The 26537-nt window shown below is 44.3% G+C and overlaps 7 protein-coding genes and 2 pseudogenes across 16 annotated transcripts in view; 7 read left to right on the top strand and 2 right to left on the bottom strand.

Moving 5' to 3' along the window:
* mwh (multiple wing hairs) overlaps window positions 1-15312 on the top strand; it is a 56493-nt gene extending 41181 nt beyond the window's left edge. For 4 of the 6 annotated variants that reach the window (XM_086829762.1, XM_086829764.1, XM_020945853.2 and 1 more), the window contains 6 exons: window positions 12067-12322; window positions 12384-12559; window positions 12624-12737; window positions 12799-12987; window positions 13056-13388; window positions 13450-15312. In XM_086829762.1, the coding sequence (XP_086685888.1) occupies window positions 12067-12322; window positions 12384-12559; window positions 12624-12737; window positions 12799-12987; window positions 13056-13388; window positions 13450-14986 (2605 nt within the window). In that variant the 3' untranslated portion in view covers window positions 14987-15312. Of the gene's footprint in view, window positions 1-6975; window positions 7108-11247; window positions 11403-12066; window positions 12323-12383; window positions 12560-12623; window positions 12738-12798; window positions 12988-13055; window positions 13389-13449 lie in introns of those variants that run through there. The other 2 variants (XM_020945855.2, XM_086829765.1) reach the window with 2 other exon arrangements.
* Window positions 1370-3222, top strand: LOC110178663 (lysozyme B pseudogene; annotated as a pseudogene). The gene has a single exon (XR_015270944.1). The product of XR_015270944.1 is annotated as a lysozyme B pseudogene (transcript).
* LOC110178669 (lysozyme B) lies at window positions 4022-4994 on the bottom strand. Its single transcript, XM_020945865.2, has one exon. The coding sequence runs from the start codon at window positions 4485-4487 to the stop codon at window positions 4065-4067; it is 423 nt and encodes a 140-aa protein (XP_020801524.2). The 5' UTR covers window positions 4488-4994; the 3' UTR covers window positions 4022-4064.
* LOC110178668 (lysozyme B pseudogene) lies at window positions 4698-5446 on the top strand (annotated as a pseudogene). Its single transcript, XR_015270943.1, has one exon. The product of XR_015270943.1 is annotated as a lysozyme B pseudogene (transcript).
* LysS (Lysozyme S) lies at window positions 10183-10703 on the top strand. The gene has a single exon (XM_020945858.2). The coding sequence runs from the start codon at window positions 10237-10239 to the stop codon at window positions 10660-10662; it is 426 nt and encodes a 141-aa protein (XP_020801517.1). The 5' UTR covers window positions 10183-10236; the 3' UTR covers window positions 10663-10703.
* On the top strand, window positions 14225-16980 carry LOC110178628 (retinol-binding protein pinta). Its single transcript, XM_020945815.2, has 3 exons — window positions 14225-16176; window positions 16228-16600; window positions 16652-16980. The coding sequence occupies exons 1-3, from the start codon at window positions 15857-15859 to the stop codon at window positions 16910-16912; spliced, it is 954 nt and encodes a 317-aa protein (XP_020801474.2). The 5' UTR covers window positions 14225-15856; the 3' UTR covers window positions 16913-16980.
* Window positions 16981-17013: 33 nt separating this feature from the next.
* On the top strand, window positions 17014-18485 carry LOC110178630 (alpha-tocopherol transfer protein). The gene is made up of 3 exons (XM_020945816.2): window positions 17014-17425; window positions 17488-17860; window positions 17917-18485. Exons 1-3 carry the CDS (start codon window positions 17124-17126, stop codon window positions 18172-18174), a joined length of 933 nt encoding a protein of 310 aa, XP_020801475.2. The 5' UTR covers window positions 17014-17123; the 3' UTR covers window positions 18175-18485.
* A 691-nt stretch (window positions 18486-19176) lies between these two features.
* galene (potassium two pore domain channel subfamily K member galene) overlaps window positions 19177-26537 on the top strand; it is a 59208-nt gene continuing 51847 nt past the window's right edge. Inside the window, exons 1-3 of one of the 3 annotated variants that reach the window (XM_086829767.1) lie at window positions 19177-19334; window positions 20054-20306; window positions 20367-20613. In XM_086829767.1, the coding sequence (XP_086685893.1) occupies window positions 20100-20306; window positions 20367-20613 (454 nt within the window). In that variant the 5' untranslated portion in view covers window positions 19177-19334; window positions 20054-20099. Of the gene's footprint in view, window positions 19335-20006; window positions 20307-20366; window positions 20614-26537 lie in introns of all 3 variants that reach the window. The other 2 variants (XM_086829769.1, XM_086829770.1) reach the window with 2 other exon arrangements.
* LOC110178678 (uncharacterized) lies at window positions 20659-21915 on the bottom strand. Its single transcript, XM_020945880.2, has one exon. It carries the CDS (start codon window positions 21791-21793, stop codon window positions 20852-20854), a length of 942 nt encoding a protein of 313 aa, XP_020801539.2. The 5' UTR covers window positions 21794-21915; the 3' UTR covers window positions 20659-20851.

The raw sequence follows: 26537 nt of genomic DNA, 5'->3' as shown, positions 1-26537 counted from the left end.
ATCAAAAGTGAGGTTTAATTCGCTGAAGTATTTAGTAAATCCTTTTGTTTTATCCAGCTTTCTCCCAATTTCGATGGAGCCCCAAGGCAATCCCATTTCATTTCGTTTAATAATCTGCTATTGTGAGCTCAATTCCGAGGAGCCCTAGGCTCTAAGCAATCAGTTTTCGGTGGCAAAAATGCGTATAATCGATATGACATTATTGTGTTCGATTCTCTCTCTCTCTGTTGGCGGTGAGACGGAAGTTCGCATTATTACCAAGTTAAATTTAGAGTCATTGACGGGTTCTGCGCTCAAGAGCTACCAGTTCGACTGGTTCGAGCCTCATGTCGAAGCCGAATGGAATTATAATGAATTTGTCTGCGTTTGCATATTATTTGGCTTTGACCCGCTGTCATTTTTTAGCTGTCAGTCAGGCGAAGCATTAAGTTTACTTTCTATTGGGGGGAAAACTGGCCAAAAAACCGATCGAATATATTTTATGATTCTCCCCCAAAAGTTTCTAACTTCGCACATCTATTTATGGTTTTATCACTGCGATAAGCAAATGCAAATTAGGTGTGCATATTCTATTAATCAGATTAGAAAGTATTTGGGAAATAAATCAATAAAAAAGGGCAGACCATAAAAGTGAAAACTAATTAGAATCGCTTGTTTTGCAAGTTTATTATATAGAAATAATGTAGTAATATGTAATAAAAGTATTTTTAAATTAAGTAGAGTACAAATTTTGGATGATTTCTATATCTAAACGACAATAAGGAAATTAGCTTCGAAAGAAGAGGAGCATCTGGTTTTTTGTATCAGGGATCAAATTTGAAATGCATTAATTTCAATTTGGAAAGCGGGTTGGTGCTTGTTTTTATAAGATAGATAAGATTATTATCAATTCAGCTGTTGATGCTGATCAAGAATATATATGATTTATGTTGTCGGAAATGACTCCTTCACTATTTTTGAAGTTTCTGATTTCAAAGGCTAAAAGAGTTGATATTTTATAGGGCGCCATTATCTTGCCATTTCAAGTGATCTTTGAATATTTGCAAATATTCTTTAAGAAGGTGCACACGAGACCTCTAAGAGACACTTATTCACTTATATGGCCAAACAAAATTTAATTAATTAATTAATTATCAGAGACTTTCAGCAAAGTGGCCTAAAGTGGGTCCTTTAAGTTAACACAGATTGCTTCAAGTAGGTCTCTGCTCCATCCCATCTCTCTGATGATGTCTTTCTGGCTTTTTAGAGCAAGTAAGATTAATTTTTTGAAGCTAAGCATTTGCTTATTTAAGCCATTAACCTTGTTAGCATCTCCGCTGCGTCTTGACTGGGCAATTACGAGTGTTTAGTGGGCAGAAGGTACGGGCTACACGAGCTCTACTTTAGTGCACTTAAGTGAGTTGTGATTTGGTAAAGAACTCCAGTTGGTCGGAGGCTTGGCCAACGCTTGCAACGGTTGTAAAACCACTGAGTTGTCAGAGACCCAAGGCTATCACGCATCATCATCAATAGGTGTGCTGCACACACGGCTTTCCCGAGCTGTTTGGACTTGGACCAAAGAAACGACTCCAACTTTAACACCAACTTCAACTTCAACTCCAGCTCAGACTCAAACGCGACTCCGACAAAGACTAACGATCGACGACCTAACCGCAAGTATGCAAACTACGAAGCCACAATCTGTGCCTGGCTGTTACATTAACCCCATTCGCAGCTGCGGGGAGGGGCAGGGCACTCCACTAGCGGTACTCCTGGGGTTACAACAAGTGGGCCCAAACCGAGCGCCAGTTGCCTGCGGAGGCAGCTAAGAGTCATTCGAGGCATTCCGAGATTTCTGCGATGCCAAGAAAGTTGTTAACCTTTCGCGTGTGTGGCTAACAGCAGAGACAAATGACAAAAGGCTACTGTGGAGGCATCATCGAGAGATGATGCTGGATGCTGTCAGGCCGAAGCTGTCTTCACATCCCAGCTGTGGCCAGAGAGCTCTCCAGTTAGACTCCAGCCGCGGGCATTCAAGCGTGACCCCCTTAGAGCCCCATGAATTATAGATGAATTCATAAATGAATGCTAATTTGTGGATGAGTGGAGATTCGAGCCTTTGCTCAGCTTCGATGAGTTGTCGGTTCTATTGTCATAGAAGAATGCTCATCACTTTTACTTTTTGCTGATTTATCGAAGATGCTAATGGCTTTTCTTCCCCAAACTGTGTCAGCTAACAGTTCTGATCGAGAAGAATTTTCTGTCGTCTGACAGCCAGACCCCATTGCATATGCATGAGTTCGCTGCGGAGTGTACAAATCGGCCCAGGCCAATTAAACCTCATTTCCATTCGAGTCGTCGCTAATTGTCAGCCAAACTTTGGGCCGAGAACGGTTAGGATAATGGCCAAGAGTCGCCGAAGATAAGACAAGAAGCCGCCATAGCTGTTCTTCCCCATTCGAACGGTTCTCCATCTTCATTTGTGGCAATTACAATCAGTTGAGATTAGAAAAATGGCCGACGTCATTGGAGTTTGAAAACAAACACGACCGATAAGAGGCCGTTGGATCAATCTACTTTGTAGCCATTCAGAACCCTTTTGGATGCTATCGCCAAATTTTCATCGCAATCGTATTTGCCATTGACAGCCCAATAAGCTTATCACCTTATCGCCCCTCGAGTGCTCTTCTTTGCCCCATTGATAAGGTACTTTGCGAGGAGTATATAAGCACGCCTCGCGAGGACCTGATCATCAGTTTACTTTAGTAAATAAATCAACATGAAGGCCTTCATCGTTTTGGTTGCTCTGGCTTTGGCCGCTCCCGCTCTTGGTCGCACCATGGACCGTTGCTCCCTGGCCAGGGAGATGTCCAATTTGGGTGTTCCTCGTGACCAGCTGGCTCGCTGGACTTGCATTGCTGAGCACGAGAGCTCATACCGCACTGGAGTTGTTGGTCCCACCAACTACAATGGATCCAACGACTACGGAATCTTCCAGATCAACGACTACTACTGGTGCTCTCCTCCCTCTGGACGCTTCTCCTACAACGAGTGTGGCCTGAGCTGCAATGCCCTGTTGACCGATGACATCACCCACTCCGTGCGTTGTGCCCAGAAGGTCCTTAGCCAGCAGGGATGGTCTGCCTGGTCCACCTGGCACTTCTGCAGCGGCTCTCTGCCCTCCATCGATAGCTGCTTCTAAGTTGATTCTGACCCTGAATAAAATCATGACTTGAACCTGCATTTTGCATACTATTATAATTCAGAAATTAGCTTTGAAGTTTAATAGGTCTTTAATCTGTGCAGGAATGCATCTGTATAGTTTCTCTTCTCAAACCTAAGCTTTTGTGATCTTATGTGACTTTTACGGTTGATGGATCACTCTGAAGTTTGCCTGACATGATCACTTTCTAATTTTGCCAAAAGAATATTATATGAATTAGCCAATAAACATAAAAATGTTGCTCTGCCTTAAGTATAGTTTAAAAGAAGAAACTTTGCTAAAACAAAGAGCCTTTAAAATATGCACAAAAATATAATCATTGTTAAAACAAACAAAGATGCAAACATCGACTGACTAATAAATTAGTAAAGCTGCTATTCGCAACTCTTCTCCAATAGAAAGTAAACTCAAAGCTACGTTTTCAGCGGGTCAAAGTCAAATAATAACCCCGCCTAGGCATATTCATTATAATTCCATTGAGCTTGGACTTGTCTTTTGCTAGAGTCCCAAACCTGTCTGACGAGCTCTCCTCAGCGCAGAGCGCGACAATGTTTTTATATATTTAAATATACAAAGGCTCCGAGCGAAACATGCAAGCTTAGGCCAGCTTCCGCTTCAAAAATTCAAAGGTACAACTGTCAAACTTAAGAAAACAATAATGTCATATCGATTATAGAAATGACTAAGAGCCCCGGGGCGTCCTCGAATTACGCTTTGTGACCACGAATCGCAATTATCCCTCGATTGAAATCTCTTTGCCCGAGGTGGCAATTGCAGATCGGAGAGAAAGTGGGAGCCCAGAGATCGAAAAAGCAATTCTTCTTTTAAAGCGTCTTTATTTCAAATCAAAACCTCCTCCAGCTTAGAAGCAGCTGTCGATGGACGGAAGCCATCCGCTGCAGTAGTGCCAGGTGGACCAGGCAGACCATCCCTGCTGGCTAAGGACCTTCTGGGCACAACGCACGGAGTGGGTGATGTCATCGGTCAACAGGGCATTGCAGCTCAGGCCACACTCGTTGTAGGAGAAGCGTCCAGAGGGAGGAGAGCACCAGTAGTAGTCGTTGATCTGGAAGATTCCGTAGTCGTTGGATCCATTGTAGTTGGTGGGACCAACAACTCCAGTGCGGTATGAGCTCTCGTGCTCAGCAATGCAAGTCCAGCGAGCCAGCTGGTCACGAGGAACACCCAAATTGGACATCTCCCTGGCCAGGGAGCAACGGTCCATGGTGCGACCAAGAGCGGGAGCGGCCAAAGCCAGAGCAACCAAAACGATGAAGGCCTTCATGTTAATGCTTTTCAAAAAACTGATGTCGAAGGCAGGATGGTTTGTGCTTTTATAGCAAAACCCTTTCCTGATAAAGGAATTATCTCACACATGTTCCCTGATTGCGTCTATTCCTGCTCTGGTTTACACCCAAGCTTAATGACGATGGCAATTACCCATAAGTAATAATATAATGTATCTACAGACCGCAAGTCTGCGTTTTTCATAGCCCTGGCGTCATAAGATAGGAACCGTATGATTGATGAAGAAGCCAACTAGCTGATCATCCCATATATTGACAAACACTGAAAGATATTGATAAGATACTTTCAGTAGGAATTTATATAATTCGTTAATCAGAAAGTTTTCGGGGACTTTTTTGGTCAAGAGATTTTTTCGAGAGATACTCATTTAATGATAGCCCAAGGAAGGACTATCTTGAGTTAGTTTAGATAAGGCATGAATTTCGCCCTATAAAAGCGCGACCCTTGGGGAGTTGGACATCAGTTTTCTGAAAAATATCAACATGAAGGCCTTCATCGTTCTGGTTGCTCTGGCTTTGGCCGCTCCTGCTTTCGGTCGCACCATGGACCGTTGCTCCCTGGCCAGGGAGATGTCCAACTTGGGTGTTCCTCGTGACCAGCTGGCTCGTTGGACTTGCATTGCCGAGCACGAGAGCTCATACCGCACCCATGTGGTTGGTCCCACCAACTACAATGGATCCAACGACTATGGCATCTTCCAGATCAATGACTACTACTGGTGCTCTCCTCCCTCTGGACGCTTCTCCTACAACGAGTGTGGCCTGAGCTGCAATGCCCTGTTGACCGATGACATCACCCACTCCGTGCGTTGTGCCCAGAAGGTCCTTAGCCAGCAGGGATGGTCTGCCTGGTCCACCTGGCACTTCTGCAACGGATGGTTGCCGTCCATCGACAGCTGCTTCTAAGCTCGCTTAATAAACTCCACCTTAATTGAAATTTGCACTATTTTGTTGCGGAATCTTCTTCATTATCCTAGTATTAGAAATACTTGTTCATACATTGTATGTAAACACATCTCCCTTGGGTATCAAAGACCACAGTTGTGATCATTTTCATTGGCCTGCTGTATGGTTCTTCAATTATTGGCTTTCTTCACACACTTTCTAAATGAAAGAAAATCGAAGAGAAAGAGTGGAAACAGCTTCGGAACAGCTTCCCTTCTAGAAGAGTGGCCACAGGCCGATGACTTTGACTGGGATCGGTCAATGAATTCTTAATGTGGCCAACGCAGTGGGCAATAAATTATACAAGTAGCCGTCCGGCTCTCTTGTTCTTAGAGTGGCTGGTGGTGATAAACGAAGGTAAACTGGGCACCAGCTCAGAGTTTCAGAGTCTCAGAACGGGAACGGGAACCCAGAGCCCGGCCAAAGGAAGTGGAAACGCATAGAGACAAAGACCCTCGGCTGTGATCGTCTGAGGAACAGGCTAAAACAAAGCAGGAAATCAAAGACCGGAAAATTATACCATTCCTAGGGACGGAGGTGGAGATGGAGTTTGGTGGGGTTCGCGGATCGTAGATAGGGGAGTTACTGCCAGCCGGAGTGTTTCCTATAATCTGAGCACATTAGCACAAGTCGGAAAGTCGGAAAACCGACTGGAAATGGAAGTGCATAAGTAATTGCCCTAAGGTTGAGAGGTTCGGCGCCCTCTGGAGCGACATTGCGTGGGTCAGGCTAAGACAATTGCTGCCGTTGGGGAAGTCAGTGGAGCGTTAAGTTATGATGGTCCACAGATAACAATTCCACTCGGGAGTCGACTTACCGCAATAAGCTTTACACTCGGTTTGTGGCCCATCTAATTGGTCTGGGGCCTGGGTCTGGGTAGGAGTAGCAGCTGACAGGTGGAAGGAATAGGTAGAAGGGTGCCTGGGAAACAGGTTACTGGTGAATATAGTTGAGAAAAACAGCCAGAGAATTTAATAACTACCTTCAAGGAAGTGCCAAAGAGGAAGTTTAGATGGTAAAGAATAGGTGGAATTTCAGATAAACAAAGTTCCAAGTCAAATGATTTCTGAAAATTACGTTTTCGAAAGAAAAAAATGTAATTATAGTTCTGTAACTAGACTGAACCTAACAACAAACTTAGAATTAAGAGTTCCATAGAAAATTATGACATTAAAAGGAAGAAAACGATGAAATCCTTTCATTAAAATGTATCCTAATTAGGAAATAGTAAATCAGACTGGAAATCGGCTCTCAAAGAACCTGAAAATTCCGCAATTCATGTGATTTTCATTAAGATTAAAGAGCGTAATTAAATTATCAATGGTTCCCCTTTAGTCGACATATCTTCAGACGATTTGCCACTTGGCATATAATCATGGAACTTATGCCCCAAGTTGTACAAATCAATAGCCAATATCTCGGGGGTTTACCTTTATCAGCTTTTCAATTTTATCAGCTCCCTCGAGTTCCTTTCGAGACTCTCGAGGAAAATGTCTAAAGTCAAAGTCTCATCGCAGTTGGCTTCCCTGTTCGACGGAGTCAACAGTGTGTGGCAGTGACAGAGATCGCTCCGTAGAATGTTCTAGATGAAAGCAGGACAGGATCGGATTACCAGAGATATGATAACTATGACGTTATCTTTACGTACGAGGGGTAAGTCTTCTCTTGTGGATGCTCAGGCCCTGGCTGAACTTGCACAATCCCGAGATGATCGCATTACCCATTCTTCCACTTTTCCACGCGGTTAACTTGACATGATCTTCAGCGGTTCAACCATTGTCAAAGACAGGCCAACGGTGACACTGGCCCCCGCTTTGGGGGCCGGGCCACTTTCGGCATCAATTACCTGCCACCGATTCGACTCACAAATTATAAACATTTCTCTCTCTCTAAATCTCTATGGCAGCAGCTCCAAAACGCAACTGTGTCAAAAGGCAAGCTCCAGAGACTTTAAGCACCAAAAACTCGGTGCCCCACGCCCCGCTGCGAGACAAACCCTAATTATATTATTTGACAGCTGCGGTCTGCTGATATATAACCTCGGGCGGGCGCAGGTGCCCTGCAATCTGTTGTTGAAAACAAATCCCAGTGAAAACTATAATGAGCGTTGGAAAAGCTCTTCCAAAAAAATAATACAACAACCATTTTAATTTGGAGTCAAGCGCAACGCCGTCAAGCTTGACAGTCGTCCGTCGACGACGATCAAAAAGATGACAAAAGCCGGGGAATGGGCGATAGCTCAAGGGAGCTGACAGCCTTGGGAAATCTCCATAGGAGAGATCTCTCTGTCTCGATCTCGATCTCTGACAGCTGAAAAGTGGCCACATTTCTCTCTATCTCCCTGGCTTTTGTCGGTTGCTAAATTCTCCTAATAGTTTTATCTGCGACTGAGTTTCGTGTTTCGAGTGTGGGTAAAATTTGCCCCGTACAAATGCAAATGCAAATGGGCTAAAGAAATGGAACTGCCATGAGAACTTTTGCATGTCAGCCAGCGGTGACTTAATCTCTGGCATCATCGTCACAAAGGTGCCACTCCACTCTGTAGCAAAAACAAAAAAAAGCCCACATCCGAACCCAGCTTATATTGTGGTGTCTCTGCAAACACACATAAACCAGGTGTATTTCCCATTCCTCGGCTTGTGTAACGCCGCATACAAAACAATTTGGCAAGGTGTCGGCTCAATGCGAGGCGAAACTTTCCCATTTCCATGTCCAGTCCATCTTCTAGCTTTTTATGATCTGTCCGAAATGGATTTTCCGAGGAGAAGAAGAACTCAACTTGATGGGGATTGGGGTCTCATCTCGGATTCAATACCTACTGGAATGTCGTTTAACCCGGCCCCAACGACGACACCCTTGAGAATAGCTTAGCAAATTAATACATTAGGCTCTAGGCCGACTTGTACCTAGTCTTCGCCAATTGGCAAGGCCCCAAACGAACTCTAAATGGCAAAGTTGATCTCCGGCGATTAGCCGCAAATGGCAATCCCATAGACCTACATCATGTCTCTGCTCCATCGCTCCATCGACTGCCATAGAAGTAATTGAATCGAAATTGTTTTCAATCGAGCTAAAGTCCGTTGGCACTAAGAGGCCTCAACTGGATGGAAATGGTGGTGGAGACGGGGACGGAGACAAAGATCGAGATACATACATAGTCGTACCATCCATGATAAATGCAGCGATAACGGCGACTTTTCATACGTAATTTGTTTTATGCCTGGAAATTAAATTAACTTGTTTGCCAGCCAGCCATTTGCCAGCTGCTGGCCAAGATAGAGGCTCCGCTTTAATGTCTAATAGATTTCATTCGCTTTGGCCAGGCCAACTGTCATAATGACTCTGTTATGTGTGGGCCATTACATATAAAATTTCACTTTTTGCCGACGCCAAAAAGGCTAGAAATAGGAGTCCACTGTCGGCGACAGTTTTGCAATTCCCGAGCGACACTAAGAGCCTAGTTTTCATTTACTTTATTACTATTTGGCATCGAGCATTTGAGATACTTTTTATACCTTTTATACTTTTATACCCGGGGTATTATAACTCTAGTCAGAAGCTACAAAAGTAGTGAAACGTTTTGTTTGAAGTCATCGTAGATCGAGGCTAAAGTTGCCAGAGAAGCTTCGTAAAAGAAAAATAAATACGGAAACATTCAGCATCCAAATATGGCGATACTCTCCAGCACTCGATCAATCTACGCATCAAATAAAGCCCACCAAAATTGTATCTCAGCATTGTGCGTAAGATACATCTGGTGATGGTGATCGTTGGCAGTTCGCTGTCTTCCAGCTGCTATTCGAAATATTTATCTCAAAACTATATGGCAGGCATTGTCTTCGCCATATCTTTTGGTGGGTCTCTGCTCACGCAACTCGGGTGCGGTTGCATGTTGGGGCAAATTATTCATAGTTATTCATTGTGCGGCATCCGAGGCATTCGGGACTGGAAATGGCAATGCATATAGCCGCAAATATAACATAGTATCTCTTTCTTCTCCTGCCCAGACGAATTCCCATCTTTTGCACGGCCCAAGTTTAATGTCCGACTTTGAAGTGGAGTGGAAGTGGAGTCGCGGGTTTAATGGCGAAACAGCACCACTTGACTGCAGCTATTAGCCCCCAGTTGTGGTCTGGTTTATGGCCAGGCTGAGAGTGTGATTAATCATTAATCATCTGGATTACCACTTGGGCGGCTCCCGGGCTCTATCTCTATACATATTTTTTTTGGGGGCTACTCGAACTCAAGGGGCTTTCAGGTGGCACAATGGTCCCCCTTCTAAGCCCATCGTCATTGTTGATATAACAGCAATTATGCTAATCAGCAGCGAGGGCACCACTCGTACCTTTCTCCTCGATTCATTGAACCTCTGTGGCCCCTTCCCTCGAACAATGACGAGATCTTGGTTAACACTCGGTTTTCAAGGTGGTTATCAGGCGGCTTATCAGTGGAAAGCTTCGTGTGAATTTCCCCTTTTCGGGGGGAGCCTAAAACTAGACTGCATTCGCGAAAGAATTGTTCTTTTAGTCTCTTTGAGATTGAACCCTATGATGTACTCGACTTCCTGATAAAGTTATTTTTGTCTTATTTCACGCTGTTTTGGCCGTGAATGAATTATTTAAATCTGCAGAATTGCGTCTTTTTTTTAATTATATTTCTATCTTTGAGTGTTACGAGCTCAAGGGCTGATAGGCCAGCCAAACGGTCGGCCCAATTTCCCATAAATACCCAAGCAAGGAGCCGAGTTAGCCAAACAGTTTTGTTTAGACCAATTCAATCGACATGAAGGCTTTCATCGTTCTTATGGCTCTGGCCGCTTGTGCCGCCACCGCTCTGGCTGGCCGCACCCTGGACCGTTGCTCCCTGGCTAGGGAGATGTCCAACCTGGGCGTTCCTCGTGACCAGCTGGACAAGTGGACCTGCATTGCCCAGCATGAGAGCGATTACCGCACCTGGGTGGTCGGCCCACCCAACTGGGACGGCTCCAACGACTATGGTATCTTCCAGATCAACGATCTGTACTGGTGCCAGGCCGATGGACGCTTCTCCTACAACGAATGTGGCCTGAGCTGCAATGCCCTGTTGACCGATGACATTACCAACTCCGTGCGTTGCGCCCAGAAGGTCCTTAGCCAGCAGGGATGGTCCGCCTGGGCCGTCTGGCACTACTGCAGCGGATGGTTGCCATCGATCGATGAGTGCTTCTAAACAGATACTGACCCCGAATAAAATCAAATGCATATACACTACGTCATTATGGTTGGTTAATTGGAGAAGTAAGGGTTCCACCAAGGACTCTTTAATAGTAACAGAGCACCAAGATTGCTTGAAGTTGTAGGTCGTGAAAAATAGGTCATCAAGCTGGTTTCCTTTTCTCCAACAAAAGTCATATCTGGGAAGGTCTTTCACATGCTGCACATGTACCCCTCCAATCAATAGCCATCTTAAAGTTTTTACTACTCCATTGATAAGTGCCTTTCGAATGTTTAAAAATAATCATAAACTCTGTCTGACTTATATGGCCAACTAATGGAGAGCACTCGCCTCGTTGGGACCATTAGCCCGATGGAGGCTTTTTCACGGCTTATCAATTCCAGTTTGTGGAGCAGTGTCTTCGCCCCGCGATTTCAATTTCTGCCTCACAAATTGATTTATGCAGATTTTAGTGCTGCAACCCCAGTTGCAGACTTCGCTTTTGAGTGATCTCTCAACACCCATCGCTGCCGTTGAGTTTCTCCTGTCTGCGGCCAGTGGCTGACATTGATCGAAGTGCTTTTTGTGTGTCTGCTGTGGGAACCGCATCTCCGTCCAACCTCGACTCCGACTTGGACTGCAGCTTGGAGTTTGCGTGAGGGGCAGGTGCACACACACACACCTGACGGAAAGAACCGAATGCCTGAGCATCTGCGGTACGTGACTGATTGGCGGATCGATCGATCGGGGCTGAGGTAACCACATGGGCACATCATAACCATCGAACCCCGCACAATGCCCGCGCCATTTGCATAGCCACTCATATGTATGAGCCGTTAACCCCTCATTGTGCTCTAACGGCATTGGGGGCCTCGGGAGGGAACCAAATGTATCTCTCTTTCATCTGGGCGGGCAGTGAAAGTGTCTTTATTTCTAGCACATTAAAATGCAAATTTAGCAGCAAAACGAACAAATTAAATAACAAAATCAGTGACTGTCACAGATCAACTTCAATCGGTGTTCGATCGCTTAGTGGTTAGTGCTGGTTAGTGGCTAGGAAACGGGGCCCACAGCCCACATACTCGCACCTCGTCTCCATTTGGGTGTCGTTGACAGCGGATATCGAAGGCACCTGTCCAGAGTCCACTCCAGCTCCAGCTCCAGCTCCAACTCAAACTGCGTGTGCGACTGCCACTGCAGCAGAGATAAGCCTTGCCTCAAATACGAGTACTCGCAGAAATATGTTCAATAAACTTAACGGCTTGTTTTTCCGGTGCGTTACGTGGTGGCGACCCAAAACTCCGAAAGCTCTGCAGCTTATTTATGGCCGGGCTGAATGCAAATTCGAGTTCTCCCATGTCAGGCACGTACATTAATTGACTCCACCCGATTGGTTTTTCCCCTCTCCAATTAATGCAGCGACAGCTCGACACTGCAGAGACACCAGCTCCGCCCGGGACACCGCCTCCAGATGGCTCCCAGCATGTGCGAGCTGCCAGGCCAGGGTCAGGTGCCTAGCCAGAGCCAGAGCCAGAGCCAAATGCCCCACAAAGCAGGTGGCTCCAACAGCTCGGGGACGAACAAGTGCGGAGCCAGCAGCCTCAATGGATCCCTCGCCTCCTACAAGATAGGTGGCTCCGAGCAGAGTTGGCCTCAGGCCCCCGTGTTTAGCAAGGTGAGTCATTAACGAACTTTATTAAGTGAAACCAAAGACTAACTATTACATCTATTGCTAGGAAAATCAACGTCCACCTGTATACAATCCCGAGGATTATGTATACTCCTTGAGAAAGTTCACCAAGGGCAGCAGCTCGGGCAAGAAGCAATCGATCTACGATGTCAGCACTGGGCTCAGTGCCAAGGAGGAGGCATCCAGATCAGCCACTCTGCCAGCCAAGCATTCAGAGTACAAGTAGGACATATAGATGCTAGTTAACCAGAGAGGAAATTAATATATTCCCCTCCCTACTTTGCAGATCTCCCATTCCTGCTCCGCCGGTAAATGAAAGGGAGATGTCTATGCGGCAGTTTGGCTCCATAACCGATTTGCTAACCAAGCTGCGCGCCGATCTTCGAGTTTCTTTCAGCAGGTGAGTCATTCTCTTGAACAATCAAACCTCAGAAACCTAACTAACTGACTTTTCCCTGCAGCTTTGTCCAAGAGTTTGTGGCTACGCCTGCGGATGGCATCAGTCACTTGTTGGAGGTCCTGCGAGCCATTCAAATGGCTCAGGCCAGTAACGCACCAGCCCCGTTGCCAGGAGCCAGCAGTTCCCTGGCCATGAACAGGAACCCCCAGAGCTATCAGCGTCGTGCTCTGCTTGATGAACTGTCTTGCCTGTGAGTTTGATCCCACTTCAGGCTCACTCTACAGATCCAAATTAATCCCTCGCTCATCCCTTCACCAGGCAATGTCTGAGCATTTGCTGCTCGCGATCTCTGGATGCCATAGCCCGCTTGGGGAACACACCCGTTGGTCTCATGCCGCTGGCCTCCTCGGCCACGGGACAGGGCATTCGAGCCCGGATCCTGGCCCTGCAGCTGCTGGCCTCCGCCTGCGACCGGCAGCCTTTTGGCAGCGGCACGGGTAGCCACAAAATAGCCTCCACCGGTCACACAGCCGTCTCTGACGCCATGTCCACGTTGCGCCTGAGATGCAGTGAACCAGTCCGTTTCCGGCTGCTGGTTGGCATTCTAAATAGCGGCGGTGGATCCGGGGAACTGCAGTGTGCGGGTGTCAAGTGAGTAAAACCATTAATAATAACCAAGAGAAGAATACTAAGAATTCCTATTCTCAAATAGATTTCTCAACACCTTCATTGAGAGCGCTGTGAGCATCCAGCAGCGCCTGTACATCCAGGCTGAACTCTTCCAAGCGGGACTGGATGCCAGCACCTTGGCCCGTACCATTTCCTCCTCCTCGCCGTGGCTGGATGCTTTGAAAAGCGAGGTGAAGCGGTTCAACGAGCTCCACATAGACGTGGATAAGATGATGGCCCAGGCGAGGGATGCAGAACGTGTCCGCAGCCAGATGGTGATCCTGGAGCGGAGGGTTCAGATCCTGCACGAGGAGAAGGCCGTTCTGACCTCCATGGAGAGGCGGCTGCAGGAGCGCTGTGCCGAGCTACAGCGTGAGATCTTTCGCATGCAGGGTGCCCAGCAGCAGTCCAACTTCAAACCGGTGGAGTCTGCACACCAACCGGTGGCCCTACCACGCCAGGTACCGCCCAGCACCAAAACGAAGCCGACGAGCAGCTCGGAGCACGAGGACGAGGGCATTAGCAGCTCAGAAACAGGTGCCTCCCTCAGCCCAGTGCCCATTCTCGTGCTGCCCTCCAAGGTGAAGCAGTCGCGAAAGGCGACGGCGGCGGTCGAGGAGGATGACGATGATGCAGCCACCATCGAAGACGTCATCGAGGAACTGGACAATATTGTGAGTGAAGCGGAGAAGCAAATAAGCAGCCAGGCGGGCACTAGCTCGAGGCCCAGGATGCGGCAGCTTCGACCCACGGAGCAGGAAATTGTGCCGGTGAATATAGTGCCGCAGCCACCGAGAAAATCCCGATCCCTGGCGCACCTGGTGCCCCGCACGGACTGCTCTGAGCAAGATGGCTCCGACTACGGAATGGCGGTCCTGCATCAGCCGGGTGATCCCGATGCCGCTGAGCGCCTGGCCGCCATGCACACCTTCTTCGATGAGGTGGACTATGACGCCCCGGAGACGGACCAGCCCTCGGCCTATCAAATGGACTCACCCTCGCCGGATATGCCAGAGGCGAATGCCACAGCCACGGCCTACAATGCCAGCACCAATCGAGAGCTGCTCGATGTGATTATGAATGCGCGGCACGACGAGCACGATCCTACCATGCAAGCCCTGCGAAAGTGTGTTCAGGATGTGGCGCCCATCATGACGATTCCCCAACATCAAACCACGAAAGTTAAGGCACCAGCTCCACCACCTCCAGCACCGCCGGCTCAGCAATTCAATGGGGTCTTCTTTATGACGGGCATGAACACACCGCAGAAGTATCCCAAGCCGGACATCACGGCTGCCCTGCAGGCTCGCCGTGTCACCAAGAATGTGGAACGCCTGGAGGCGGCTTTCGCATCCTCGCACTCCTCCCACGCCCACGAAGCTCTCAATGAAGCGGCCATCGGTAGGGAGAAGTCACGGAGCAATCAGCAGATCTACTTCACCAGCAATCCGGCAATGCGGATGCATGAAACCCCAAACTATCCCAGCGCCAGCGGAGGAAAGGGTGCCTCAGCGCGAACCCGATCCTACACCCAGGGATCCATGTCCAAGGTGACGGACCTGCCCTCTGGTCTGTACTAACTGCCTAACATATACTTCGAAAGATTCTCCAGATCCTGTGCAATAGCAGTCCACTCCTAGGTTATATTCGCTCTACAACATTCGCGTATTTATATATACATTTAATAGATATATCCACAGATAATATATATATATATATATATATATATTCGTATTTATGCAATCATCTCGAGATAACTGCGCCCGAGACTAGCTTAGTGACGGTGGCAGCTTCAACAGGGTAACTAGCCGATAAGCGTTAGCTCAGTAGTAGTTCTTCACGTCTAGCGTAATTATATTTCCATGTTTTATTTTTCTTTGAATAAAGTTTATACTCTACATCGATACGATATCTGGCCAACTCCTATCTATAGTGATTATTACGGCCCGTGTGAGTGCAAAGTGATAAGATGGGTTCTTTTAACCCTTCTTCGGCCCAAGACATTTCAACTTGGGGTAGAAAAAGTTGTCTAGCCGGAAACTGATAATAATTATGGGAAACTTTCTTTTGTATTTGATGATGTACTGCTTAAATTATTGCACTAAAAGTTTTGACTATATATAAAAAGAATAAACTGAGGATAAGTATCTTTAAATCCTTAAGAGATATAAGTCCAGAATATCAAGACGAAATTATCCCTAGCATATTATTTAAGAAATTTATATAAAGAAACCTTATTATTAATTGAATTTCAAATCCAATTGATTGTTAATCATGTTTTGCCTGATCGACTTTATAAAACCTAACCCATAACGCGGCTAATCGCTGTCCAGATTAGTCGGATCTTATCGACAGTTGCTTTGAATATTATATTCGAGTGGCAACCAGTTGCATTGGCGGCATTAAGTGCTCAAAATTTTGGCCAGTCTGCAATTGATAGAGCTGCCAGCATGAGTAAGGTTTCACCCAATACATTGCGTTCCCTGCCAGCAGGCCTGCAGAAGGTGGCCATTGAGGAGCTGAACGAGGTGCCCAGTCGAGTGGAATCCGACATCGCGGCTCTAAGGGAGTGGCTACAGAAGCAACCTCATCTCTGCTCCTGCGTGGCGGATCAGTTCCTGCTCAGCTTTCTGCGTGGTTCCAAGTTTAGTCTGGAGAAGGCCAAGCAGAAGATTGACCGATTCTACAGCTTACAGGCCGTTATTCCTGAGATCTTCAATGAGCACCGCCTGGCCGATGATCCCCAAGTGTTGGAAATTATTCGCATGGGGTACGACCAAGGTATTCTTAAGACCTTTCAAGCTATTTAAATTTCCCACAGAGTCATCTTACGGATTCCCCTGGACAAGGACGACACTGGCCCAGCTGTGACCATCATTCGGGCCTGTTCCTATGACTTGAGTAAATTCAAGTTCCAGGACATCATTCGAGTGGGCTCCATGTTTGGTGAGATCATGATGCTGGAGGATGACAATGCCTCAGTCACTGGCTACCTGGAGATCATGGACATGAGTGGAGTGACGGGAGCGAATCTGTTTGCTCTTCAACCTCAACTTCTGAGCAAGTTTTCGGCCTATGCTGACGAGGCTATGCCCACACGGCAGAGGGGCATCCATTTCATCAATGCTCCCAAAGCCTTCGAGACGGGCTTCAAATCGCTGCTGGGTTGGTTTCCAGCAAAGATCAAGGAGAGGGTAAGCTACATCGATCCTTAAGCGACTTTATACTAATCTCTATTCTTGCAGGTCTCTGTTAGCTCCGATCCGGAGGCCATCTTTGAGCGCGTTCCCAAGAAATATCTGCCCGGGGAGTATGGAGGTACCAGGGGCACCATCCTTGATATAACCACTGCAATGGAGGACAAGTTGGCAAGCTATCGTAGCTATTTTGAGGAATCGCAGCACTTTGGCACCAACGAGAAGTTGCGCGAAGAGCCCACACACCTTGGCCAGGAAGAGAGTCACTTCGGAATGGATGGCTCTTTCCGCCAGTTGATCATCGACTGAACCTATTCACAGACCTGTAATGCCCGCAAAGCTATAAACCCATAATAAATGCTATCGATAAGCTTTCCTGTGTATTCTTCTTGACGACTATTTCAATACATGGTTATCAGTGCCCAGGCGATAGCTTATCGATTCCAAGTTGAGTTGCACAAATGCGAGGGTCAAAAATCGACATTCGTTAGCCGACTGCCAAGGAGATCCCAACCTCACGATGCCGTCCATCCGCCCGTTGAGTCCCGAGCTTCAGAAGAACGCCATCGAGAAGCTGAACGAGGTGCCCAGCAAGCTTGATGACGATATTGCCGCTCTGAGGGAGTGGATCAGGCAGCAGCCCCACCTGAAGGCCCGCACAGATGATCAGTTCCTGGTGAACTTTCTGCGTGGCTGTAAGTTCAGTTTGGAGCGGACGAAGGCCAAGATTGACAGGTTCTATACGCTACGTACCAAGTACCCCGACTATTATGGTGGTCCCAATATGGATGTGGACAAATCCCTGGAGATCTTCAAGCTGGGGTAAGTTGGAGACTTGAGACTTGACTTCCGAATCCTTTAACTATATTCAAATCTATCCTTAGCACCATTGTTCTACTGCCACGTCCCCTAAACGATAATGGGCCCCGTTTGGCTTTGATCCGCATGGCCGCTTATGATCCCGATAAGTACACCTTTCAGGAGGTGAACCGGGCCAGCGCTCTCATGCAGCAAATCATGCTCGACGAGGACGATGTGGCCATCGTGAATGGCATGATTTCCATTTTGGATCTGTCCAATGTCACCACTGGCCACTTTCTGCAAATGACACCGTCGTTTGCCAAGAAGATGACCGTATTCCAGGAGGAGGCCCTGCCCCTGCGACCCCAGGGAATTCATTTCATCAACACACCCAATGGTTTCGAGACCATCTTCAATATGATCAAGCCGATGATGTCTAAAAAACAGCAGGGTCGCGTAAGTTGAAGTTTATAATAGAAAGAGTTCTATATAAAACGATCTTTCACCCGCAGCTCTATGTCCATGGAAGCAAATGGGAAGGACTCTTTAAGCAAATACCCAAGAAGTATCTGCCCGTTGAGTACGGCGGAGAAAACGGTTCGATTCCAGAGCTCCTTAAGGAGTGGGAGAAGCGTATTGAGGCTCATAGAAGCTACTGGGAGGAGGAGAACAACTATGGCACCGACGAGAGCCTCCGAGTGGGCCAGCCCGTGGATTTCGAGAGCCTCTTTGGATTGCAAGGATCCTTCCGGCAACTGAATGTGGACTAAAACGGGCACCCGTTTGGAGAAACTACTAAAAATAGACTCAACTGCAGCTCTTATCTTGGCATACAAAGTTTAGGAACTCAAGTACCAAGAGGTTTATTAACTCTAATCGATTTTTGATAAGATAATAATAATAATAATAAATGATAACTAGAACAATGGAGGGGAAAAACAAATTCGAAACTAAAGCAAATATTGTAAAACTTTTTAATTATTATGAAATAAGGTTAAAAGAATAAAGGGGGATAAATTTCAGGAAGACGAATTTAATATAGCCTTGCAGTTTGCAATTGAATTAGGGCTAAAACTGAAAATATTCGCATTTTTTAATCTATATTTTTGTATGACAATTTTCAGACCAATCAAAATTTAAAAAACTCATAACTAAGCCAAAAAAGCATCAATTTCAATTCGGAAAACGTTCCTATGTTAGTTTTTATTGGGTTAATAAATCTGCATACTCAATAAACAATTTTAGAAAATTTAAATTTTTGGCAATTTTTGACAATTTTAATGATGTAACCCCTTATAAAATTTTCAATTTTTGGAACAATTTTTAAAAATTTTTATATTGATCGGACATGTCTAGATCGATTCAGTTTTTGATCCTGAACAAGAATATATATGATTTATGGGGTCGGAAATGACTTCTTCATTACTTTTGAAGCTTCTGACTGAAATTATAATACCCTAAAAGGGTATAAAAAGGATTTAAACAATTCAAGAAATCCGCAAAGCTTTATTCTTAGAAGAAAAAGAACTATAGATATATAAGATATAACGAGAGACCACCTGTATCAGCTGTTGAAAGAAGATAATCCGGCATAAACAAACACAAATTGAGATGTTTTTGAGAACAAAACAAAAGGAATGGTGAGAGCAAAAGCGATAATAAAAGTTTTTCCAAAAACTATATACCTCGAAAGACAAGAGAACTTCGCGTAAGACCAAAAATAAATCGTTTTTCCCGAGAGATCCGTGGAGAGTCCCCATTTGTGTGCCTCCGTTCAGTCAGTGTTTGTGGGTCGTACGGATCGGTGTGTGTCGGATCTCTGTGCGGATCGAATCGGATCAGAGGGGGGGGCAACGGATACTCAGCATGGAACTTAAATTGGAAAACTGAACAATTTCCCCAGTGCAAATCAAAGTGCGATCCCTGCTCGGTAATCATCAAATTAGAAACATTTCCAAACCCATTCCCCATAAATCGGCAGCGTTAATTACCCCCAACGAAATCGAAGTTCATAATTGATCCGACATGTTATGTAGTCTCCTAGTCTCTATATAAGCAAAAATAAAGCAAGAGGAAAGGAAAGTTTTTCTCGACAGGCGTGGCACGGGTCTGAGGCGTCCGATTTTTTGACGATGAGATGAATGCCCCCGCCGGGCAACGGGCGAACGGGACCAAAAATAGTCTCATGGAGTCTCAGCCCCGTTCCCACCTCCTCAGCTCATCGATCGGCCTTGCCCCAGCAACCCAAATAAATAAATATTTGGACAAATAAACATGTGCGCCGCAGACCTGTGTTTCTAGTTTACCTTTTGGGCTTCCTAGTAATCTGTTGTGGCTCCTTTGGAGATCACAAGAAAACCCAAGCCAATCGGACACAATTAAATAGGGTTCTTTACGAGAGAGCATTAATTGTTGTTTAATTAATAATACATATTTCCTATGAACCTGCTACTCATTAGTGTTTTTTAGCAAATAGTTCAATGAAAGAGTAATGATGTTGCCTTCTGTGAATATCTATATCTAAGAAAAGAACCTTATAAATTAAGTATTATTCAAATCACTTAAACAGGGTACTTAAATCTTCGACCCTTGTGTTTCCCAGTCTTGTCCTTTATTTAGTTTCTTTTGCATTTCATAATTTATAACCAGCCGAGCGGTAAATTAGCCAACGGAAGAAGAGAATCGCTGGGCAACCATGTCGGGTAGGCGGGCACAGTCGCTGCCGGCGCACATGATGGAACCAGCGAAGCCGGAGCGGGGACGCTGTGTGGCTGCCATCTGTTTCTCGTGGAAAGTGCTCACCTGCATCGTGTCCCATGTTCTCCTCGTGCTCCTCGTGGTTTCCTATTGCGTGGGCGGAGCCTACCTATTCCAGCATCTCGAACGACCCCACGAATTGGAGGTGAGTGTGGTGGTTTTACCAACAAAACCCTTTTCTAATAGCACATTAAATCCTCTACAGGTTAAGCGGGATATTCAGCACCTACGCTTCAATCTCACCGAGAACATTTGGTTGCTATCGGACGACGCTGTGGTTCTGCGTGAAAGCGACTGGATGGCCAATGTGAGCAAACATTTGGCCAATTTTGAGAAACAAATCCTTACGGCCATCAAGGCCGATGGCTGGGATGGCGACGAGGATCTGCGCAAGTCCCAATGGACCTTTGCCGGCTCTCTGTTTTACTCCATTATAGTGATAACAACCATTGGTAAGCAAAACAGAGACCACTAATCAATAGAATTAACAAACGACCTTGGACAAAGATTGGGATTTATTTGCTTAGTCTAATGGTAAGCCTAAACTATGCCTATGCTAAAGGGACTATGTACAACTTAAAGCGGATGGGAGTGTTTGAATGGGAAGTAACCAGGCAGTAACAGGAGATTCTTAGTTGTAGATCTTCCATTAAACCAAAACGTTGTACTCCCAATTTTTAGATCGTAATCTTAGACCTTCTTGGTGATCTTATCGTTCACCGTTCTGGGTGATGCTGCCACATTCTTGGCACTCTTGCCCTCGGCCACCGCCGGTGATTTCTCATCGTAGCCAAATCCTCCTCCGACTGGTGGGAAATTTCCGCCATAGCCAAAGCCTCCGTTTCCACCAAGTCCCAGTTGTCCTAGGCCTGAACCTCCAGCCAAGCCGTAACCCTCAGTGTACTGTGGTCCTCCGAATTGAGGATTGCTGGGATATTGTCCCAGTCCGGGGAATTGTCCACCTGGAGCCGCAAACTGATTTCCGTTGAAGTCGCCGCCAGGATAGGATCCATATGGGTACTGTCCAGTGCCGGGGAATTGAGTCAGGCCCAGTCCGTTGCCGGGATAGCCGTTGAAACCTGTTCCTCCAGTCGTTCCTGGAAAGCCAGCACCGGGAAGCGTTTGTCCCACTCCTCCATATCCTCCAGGATAGCCCCCAATGCCGTTCTGAGCTCCATTAAAACCGCCATAGCCCGGCTGATAAGGACTAGGGTATAGCGGAGGTCTTCCAATGATTCCTGTTGGTCCACCTGGTCCCACTAACACTCCCGGACTACCGCCGTAGCCTCCACCAATTCCTCCAAACTGGCCGGCATTGGCCTGACCGCCATAGGGATTGAACTGACGTGTGCCCACAGTGGGACTATCCGCTGACCTGGTGGGCTCCACATCCGCATAATCCTCGATCTCATCGTTTTCCGGCTCTCCTGGTAGAGGTCGACGGGTGGTGGGCTCACGTCTCAGCTTGTTGTCATACGAATTCCTGATGGGTGAACTCCGATCGATGTCCCGGAAGGAACGCTCTCTGCGATTGTAGGAACGCCAGACCCAGTGGTCTCGATCTCCCTCCGCCGACTTGGCCACCGCTAGTCCAAGGAGACACAAGCCTATGATGAGGCAATAACTTGGCATGATGATGAGCTCAACTTGGTCTTTGGGTTTATCTTTCTGTCTGACTTCGCCTTTTTTCAACTTCTTCGATCACACACTGACCCGTTTTTTGCGCTTGGTCGCAGCAAGCTCCCGCAACAGAATACTTTGGATTTGCGAGCAACGCACGCTACTTATATAACCGCACACACGAGAATCAACGAAAACAAAAAAGCCCAGCCAACAGACAACAGACATAGCCGGCAATGATGATGACGCCGCACAAAGTCAGTCAAGCGACGAGGGCAGCCGCAGGTGGGGATTGGCGACTGCCGCCCTCCGCAGCCAATGAATCAACGCAAACATGGCATGGCATGGAGCAGACGATCGTGCCAGACGCTGCCGAGATCTTGGGCCCACGTATTCGGCTGTGGCTGATTCACTTGAAGCGAGGAGGAGCATGATCCGCCCAGGAACCAATGAAGCAATCGGATGATTCGGACAGTTGGTTTTGTCCACCCAATGGTCACGTTGAAATCGCATAAATCTCGGTCGCGAATCGATCATTTGGTAATTGTAATTGCTCATTAGTCGACCCAGAAAACCCATTCCTGGTGGAAAAACCATCGATTGCAGAAGTCATAGGTCAAAGATCCACTTCGGACACAGTTAGTTAAGCACACGGCACGTGAATGACCTCTAAAAATGGGTTCATTCGGTTGACGGTGCTGGGGCGAGGGTGTGGAGCGTGTTAAATGAAACCGAAAGTGGAATCACTGCCATCCAATTGTTTGTGGTCAAAACAACAGCAAGGTCAGACGGCACTGACCGATCGTGATTATCTTTTCTGACGTTTTAGATTTAGATTTTAATGATGGCATTTTTCTGATTTATAATAGCATGCCCTGGTTTTGGCTTAGGTGGTTCTAAGCTAAGGTTTGTGACAGAAATCAACGAGAATTGTTATACCCTTGCAAGCGTAATATAATTTGAGTCAGAAGCTTCAAAGGTAGGGAAGTTGTCATTTCCCTTTTTTTTGTTGTCTGTTTTATACCTTTTTGCAGGTTATTATAATTTTAGTCAGAAACTTATAACAGCATCAACAAACGCAGTATGCAGATTTGTTAGTGCTATAAAAACTTGCACAGAAGAGCTTTCCGAATCAAAATTAATGCTATTTTGGCTTAAATATGATGTTCGGAAAACTGCGATTATTTAAGAAAATTGTCTGTTTTTATACCTTTTTGCTGAGTATAGCTTCAGTCAGAAGATTAAAACGCAGTGAAGGAGTCATTTCCGACCCTATAAACCATATATATTCTTGATCAGCATCAACAGCCCAATCGTTCTAGCCATGTCCGGTCAAGAAATAAATTTTTGACATTTTTCCGAAAATTGAAAATTTTATAAGGGGTTACATCATTAAAATTGCCAAAATTTGACAACAAATTGAATTTTTTAAATTTGAAAACTGAGTACGCAGCTTTGTTAATCTACTAAAAACTAGCATAGAACAGCTTTCCGAATTAAAATTAATGATTTTTTGGCTTAGTTATGAGTTTTTTTAAACTATGATTTTTGGGAAAAATTGCCTGTTTTTATACCTTTTTGCAGGTTATTATAATTTTAGTCAGAAACTTATAACAGCATCAACAAACACAGTATGCAGATTTGTTAGTGCTATAAAAACTTGCACAGAAGAGCTTTCCGAATCAAAATTTATGCTATTTTGGCTTTAATATGATGTTCGGAAAACTGCGATTATTTAAGAAAATTGTCTGTTTTTATACCTTTTTGCTGAGTATAGCTTCAGTCAGAAGATTAAAACGCAGTGAAGGAGTCATTTCCGACCCTATAAACCATATATATTCTTGATCAGCATCAACAGCCCAATCGTTCTAGCCATGTCCGGTCAAGAAATAAATTTTTGACATTTTTCCGAAAATTGAAAATTTTATAAGGGGTTACATCATTAAAATTGCCAAAATTTGACAACAAATTGAATTTTTTAAATTTGAAAACTGAGTACGCAGCTTTGTTAATCTACTAAAAACTAGCATAGAACAGCTTTCCGAATTAAAATTAATGATTTTTTGGCTTAGTTATGAGTTTTTTTAAACTATGATTTTTGGGAAAAATTGCCTGTTTTTATACCTTTTTGCAGGTTATTATAATTTTAGTCAGAAACTTATAACAGCATCAACAAACGCAGTATGCAGATTTGTTAGTGCTATAAAAACTTGCACAGAAGAGCTTTCCGAATCAAAATTTATGCTATTTTGGCTTTAATATGATGTTCGGAAAACTGCGATTATTTAAGAAAATTGTCTGTTTTTATACCTTTTTGCTGAGTATAGCTTCAGTCAGAAGATTAAAACGCAGTGAAGGAGTCATTTCCGACCCTATAAACCATATATATTCTTGATCAGCATCAACAGCCCAATCGTTCTAGCCATGTCCGGTCAAGAAATAAATTTTTGACATTTTTCCGAAAATTGAAAATTTTATAAGGGGTTACATCATTAAAATTGCCAAAATTTGACAACAAATTGAATTTTTTAAATTTGAAAACTGAGTACGCAGCTTTGTTAATCTACTAAAAACTAGCATAGAACAGCTTTCCGAATTAAAATTAATGATTTTTTGGCTTAGTTATGAGTTTTTTTAAACTATGATTTTTGGGAAAAATTGCCTGTTTTTATACCTTTTTGCAGGTTATTATAATTTTAGTCAGAAACTTATAACAGCATCAACAAACACAGTATGCAGATTTGTTAGTGCTATAAAAACTTGCACAGAAGAGCTTTCCGAATCAAAATTTATGCTATTTTGGCTTTAATATGATGTTCGGAAAACTGCGATTATTTAAGAAAATTGTCTGTTTTTATACCTTTTTGCTGAGTATAGCTTCAGTCAGAAGATTAAAACGCAGTGAAGGAGTCATTTCCGACCCTATAAACCATATATATTCTTGATCAGCATCAACAGCCCAATCGTTCTAGTCATGTCCGGTCAAGAAATAAATTTTTGACATTTTTCCGAAAATTGAAAATTTTATAAGGGGTTACATCATTAAAATTGCCAAAATTTGACAACAAATTGAATTTTTTAAATTTGAAAACTGAGTACGCAGCTTTGTTAATCTACTAAAAACTAGCATAGAACAGCTTTCCGAATTAAAATTAATGATTTTTTGGCTTAGTTATGAGTTTTTTTAAACTATGATTTTTGGGAAAAATTGCCTGTTTTTATACCTTTTTGCAGGTTATTATAATTTTAGTCAGAAACTTATAACAGCATCAACAAACGCAGTATGCAGATTTGTTAGTGCTATAAAAACTTGCACAGAAGAGCTTTCCGAATCAAAATTAATGCTATTTTGGCTTAAATATGATGTTCGGAAAACTGCGATTATTTAAGAAAATTGTCTGTTTTTATACCCTTTTGCTGAGTATAGCTTCAGTCAGAAGATTAAAACGCAGTGAAGGAGTCATTTCCGACCCTATAAACCATATATATTCTTGATCAGCATCAACAGCCCAATCGTTCTAGCCATGTCCGGTCAAGAAATAAATTTTTGACATTTTTTCCGAAAATTGAAAATTTTATAAGGGGTTACATCATTAAAATTGACAAAATTTGACAACAAATTGAATTTTTTAAATTTGAAAACTGAGTACGCAGCTTTGTTAATCTACTAAAAACTAGCATAGAACAGCTTTCCGAATTAAAATTAATGATTTTTTGGCTTAGTTATGAGTTTTTTTAAACTATGATTTTTGGGAAAAATTGCCTGTTTTTATACCTTTTTGCAGGTTATTATAATTTTAGTCAGAAACTTATAACAGCATCAACAAACGCAGTATGCAGATTTGTTAGTGCTATAAAAACTTGCACAGAAGAGCTTTCCGAATCAAAATTAATGCTATTTTGTCTTAAATATGATGTTCGGAAAACTGCGATTATTTAAGAAAATTGTCTGTTTTTATACCTTTTTGCTGAGTATAGCTTCAGTCAGAAGATTAAAACGCAGTGAAGGAGTCATTTCCGACCCTATAAACCATATATATTCTTGATCAGCATCAACAGCCCAATCGTTCTAGCCATGTCCGGTCAAGAAATAAATTTTTGACATTTTTCCGAAAATTGAAAATTTTATAAGGGGTTACATCATTAAAATTGCCAAAATTTGACAACAAATTGAATTTTTTAAATTTGAAAACTGAGTACGCAGCTTTGTTAATCTACTAAAAACTAGCATAGAACAGCTTTCCGAATTAAAATTAATGATTTTTTGGCTTAGTTATGAGTTTTTTTAAACTATGATTTTTGGGAAAAATTGCCTGTTTTTATACCTTTTTGCAGGTTATTATAATTTTAGTCAGAAACTTATAACAGCATCAACAAACGCAGTATGCAGATTTGTTAGTGCTATAAAAACTTGCACAGAAGAGCTTTCCGAATACAAATTAATGCTATTTTGTCTTAAATATGATGTTCGGAAAACTGCGATTATTTAAGAAAATTGTCTGTTTTTATACCTTTTTGCTGAGTATAGCTTCAGTCAGAAGATTAAAACGCAGTGAAGGAGTCATTTCCGACCCTATAAACCATATATATTCTTGATCAGCATCAACAGCCCAATCGTTCTAGCCATGTCCGGTCAAGAAATAAATTTTTGACATTTTTCCGAAAATTGAAAATTTTATAAGGGGTTACATCATTAAAATTGCCAAAATTTGACAACAAATTGAATTTTTTAAATTTGAAAACTGAGTACGCAGCT

Source organism: Drosophila serrata, unplaced genomic scaffold, assembly GCF_035046125.1.
Source record: "Drosophila serrata isolate PLE 108 unplaced genomic scaffold, ASM3504612v1 contig_217, whole genome shotgun sequence".
Classification (NCBI taxonomy): Eukaryota; Metazoa; Arthropoda; class Insecta; order Diptera; family Drosophilidae; genus Drosophila; species Drosophila serrata.
The sequence above is the reverse complement of the archived record's forward strand: the minus strand, read 5'-3'. Positions and strand labels throughout refer to the sequence as shown.

What these genes read in the sequence shown, in the direction of transcription:
- LOC110178669 (XM_020945865.2), bottom strand. Translation starts at nt 4,487, where the DNA reads ATGAAGGCCTTCATCGTTTTGGTTGCTCTGGCTTTGGCCGCTCCCGCT.
- LysS (XM_020945858.2), top strand. Translation starts at nt 10,237, where the DNA reads ATGAAGGCTTTCATCGTTCTTATGGCTCTGGCCGCTTGTGCCGCCACC.
- LOC110178628 (XM_020945815.2), top strand. Translation starts at nt 15,857, where the DNA reads ATGAGTAAGGTTTCACCCAATACATTGCGTTCCCTGCCAGCAGGCCTG. An exon ending in TTGGAAATTATTCGCATGGG is followed by an intron (nt 16,177 to 16,227) that starts GTACGACCAAGG and finishes AATTTCCCACAG; the next exon opens with AGTCATCTTACGGATTCCCC. An exon ending in CAGCAAAGATCAAGGAGAGG is followed by an intron (nt 16,601 to 16,651) that starts GTAAGCTACATC and finishes CTATTCTTGCAG; the next exon opens with GTCTCTGTTAGCTCCGATCC.
- LOC110178630 (XM_020945816.2), top strand. Translation starts at nt 17,124, where the DNA reads ATGCCGTCCATCCGCCCGTTGAGTCCCGAGCTTCAGAAGAACGCCATC. An exon ending in CTGGAGATCTTCAAGCTGGG is followed by an intron (nt 17,426 to 17,487) that starts GTAAGTTGGAGA and finishes ATCTATCCTTAG; the next exon opens with CACCATTGTTCTACTGCCAC. An exon ending in CTAAAAAACAGCAGGGTCGC is followed by an intron (nt 17,861 to 17,916) that starts GTAAGTTGAAGT and finishes TTTCACCCGCAG; the next exon opens with CTCTATGTCCATGGAAGCAA.
- LOC110178678 (XM_020945880.2), bottom strand. Translation starts at nt 21,793, where the DNA reads ATGCCAAGTTATTGCCTCATCATAGGCTTGTGTCTCCTTGGACTAGCG.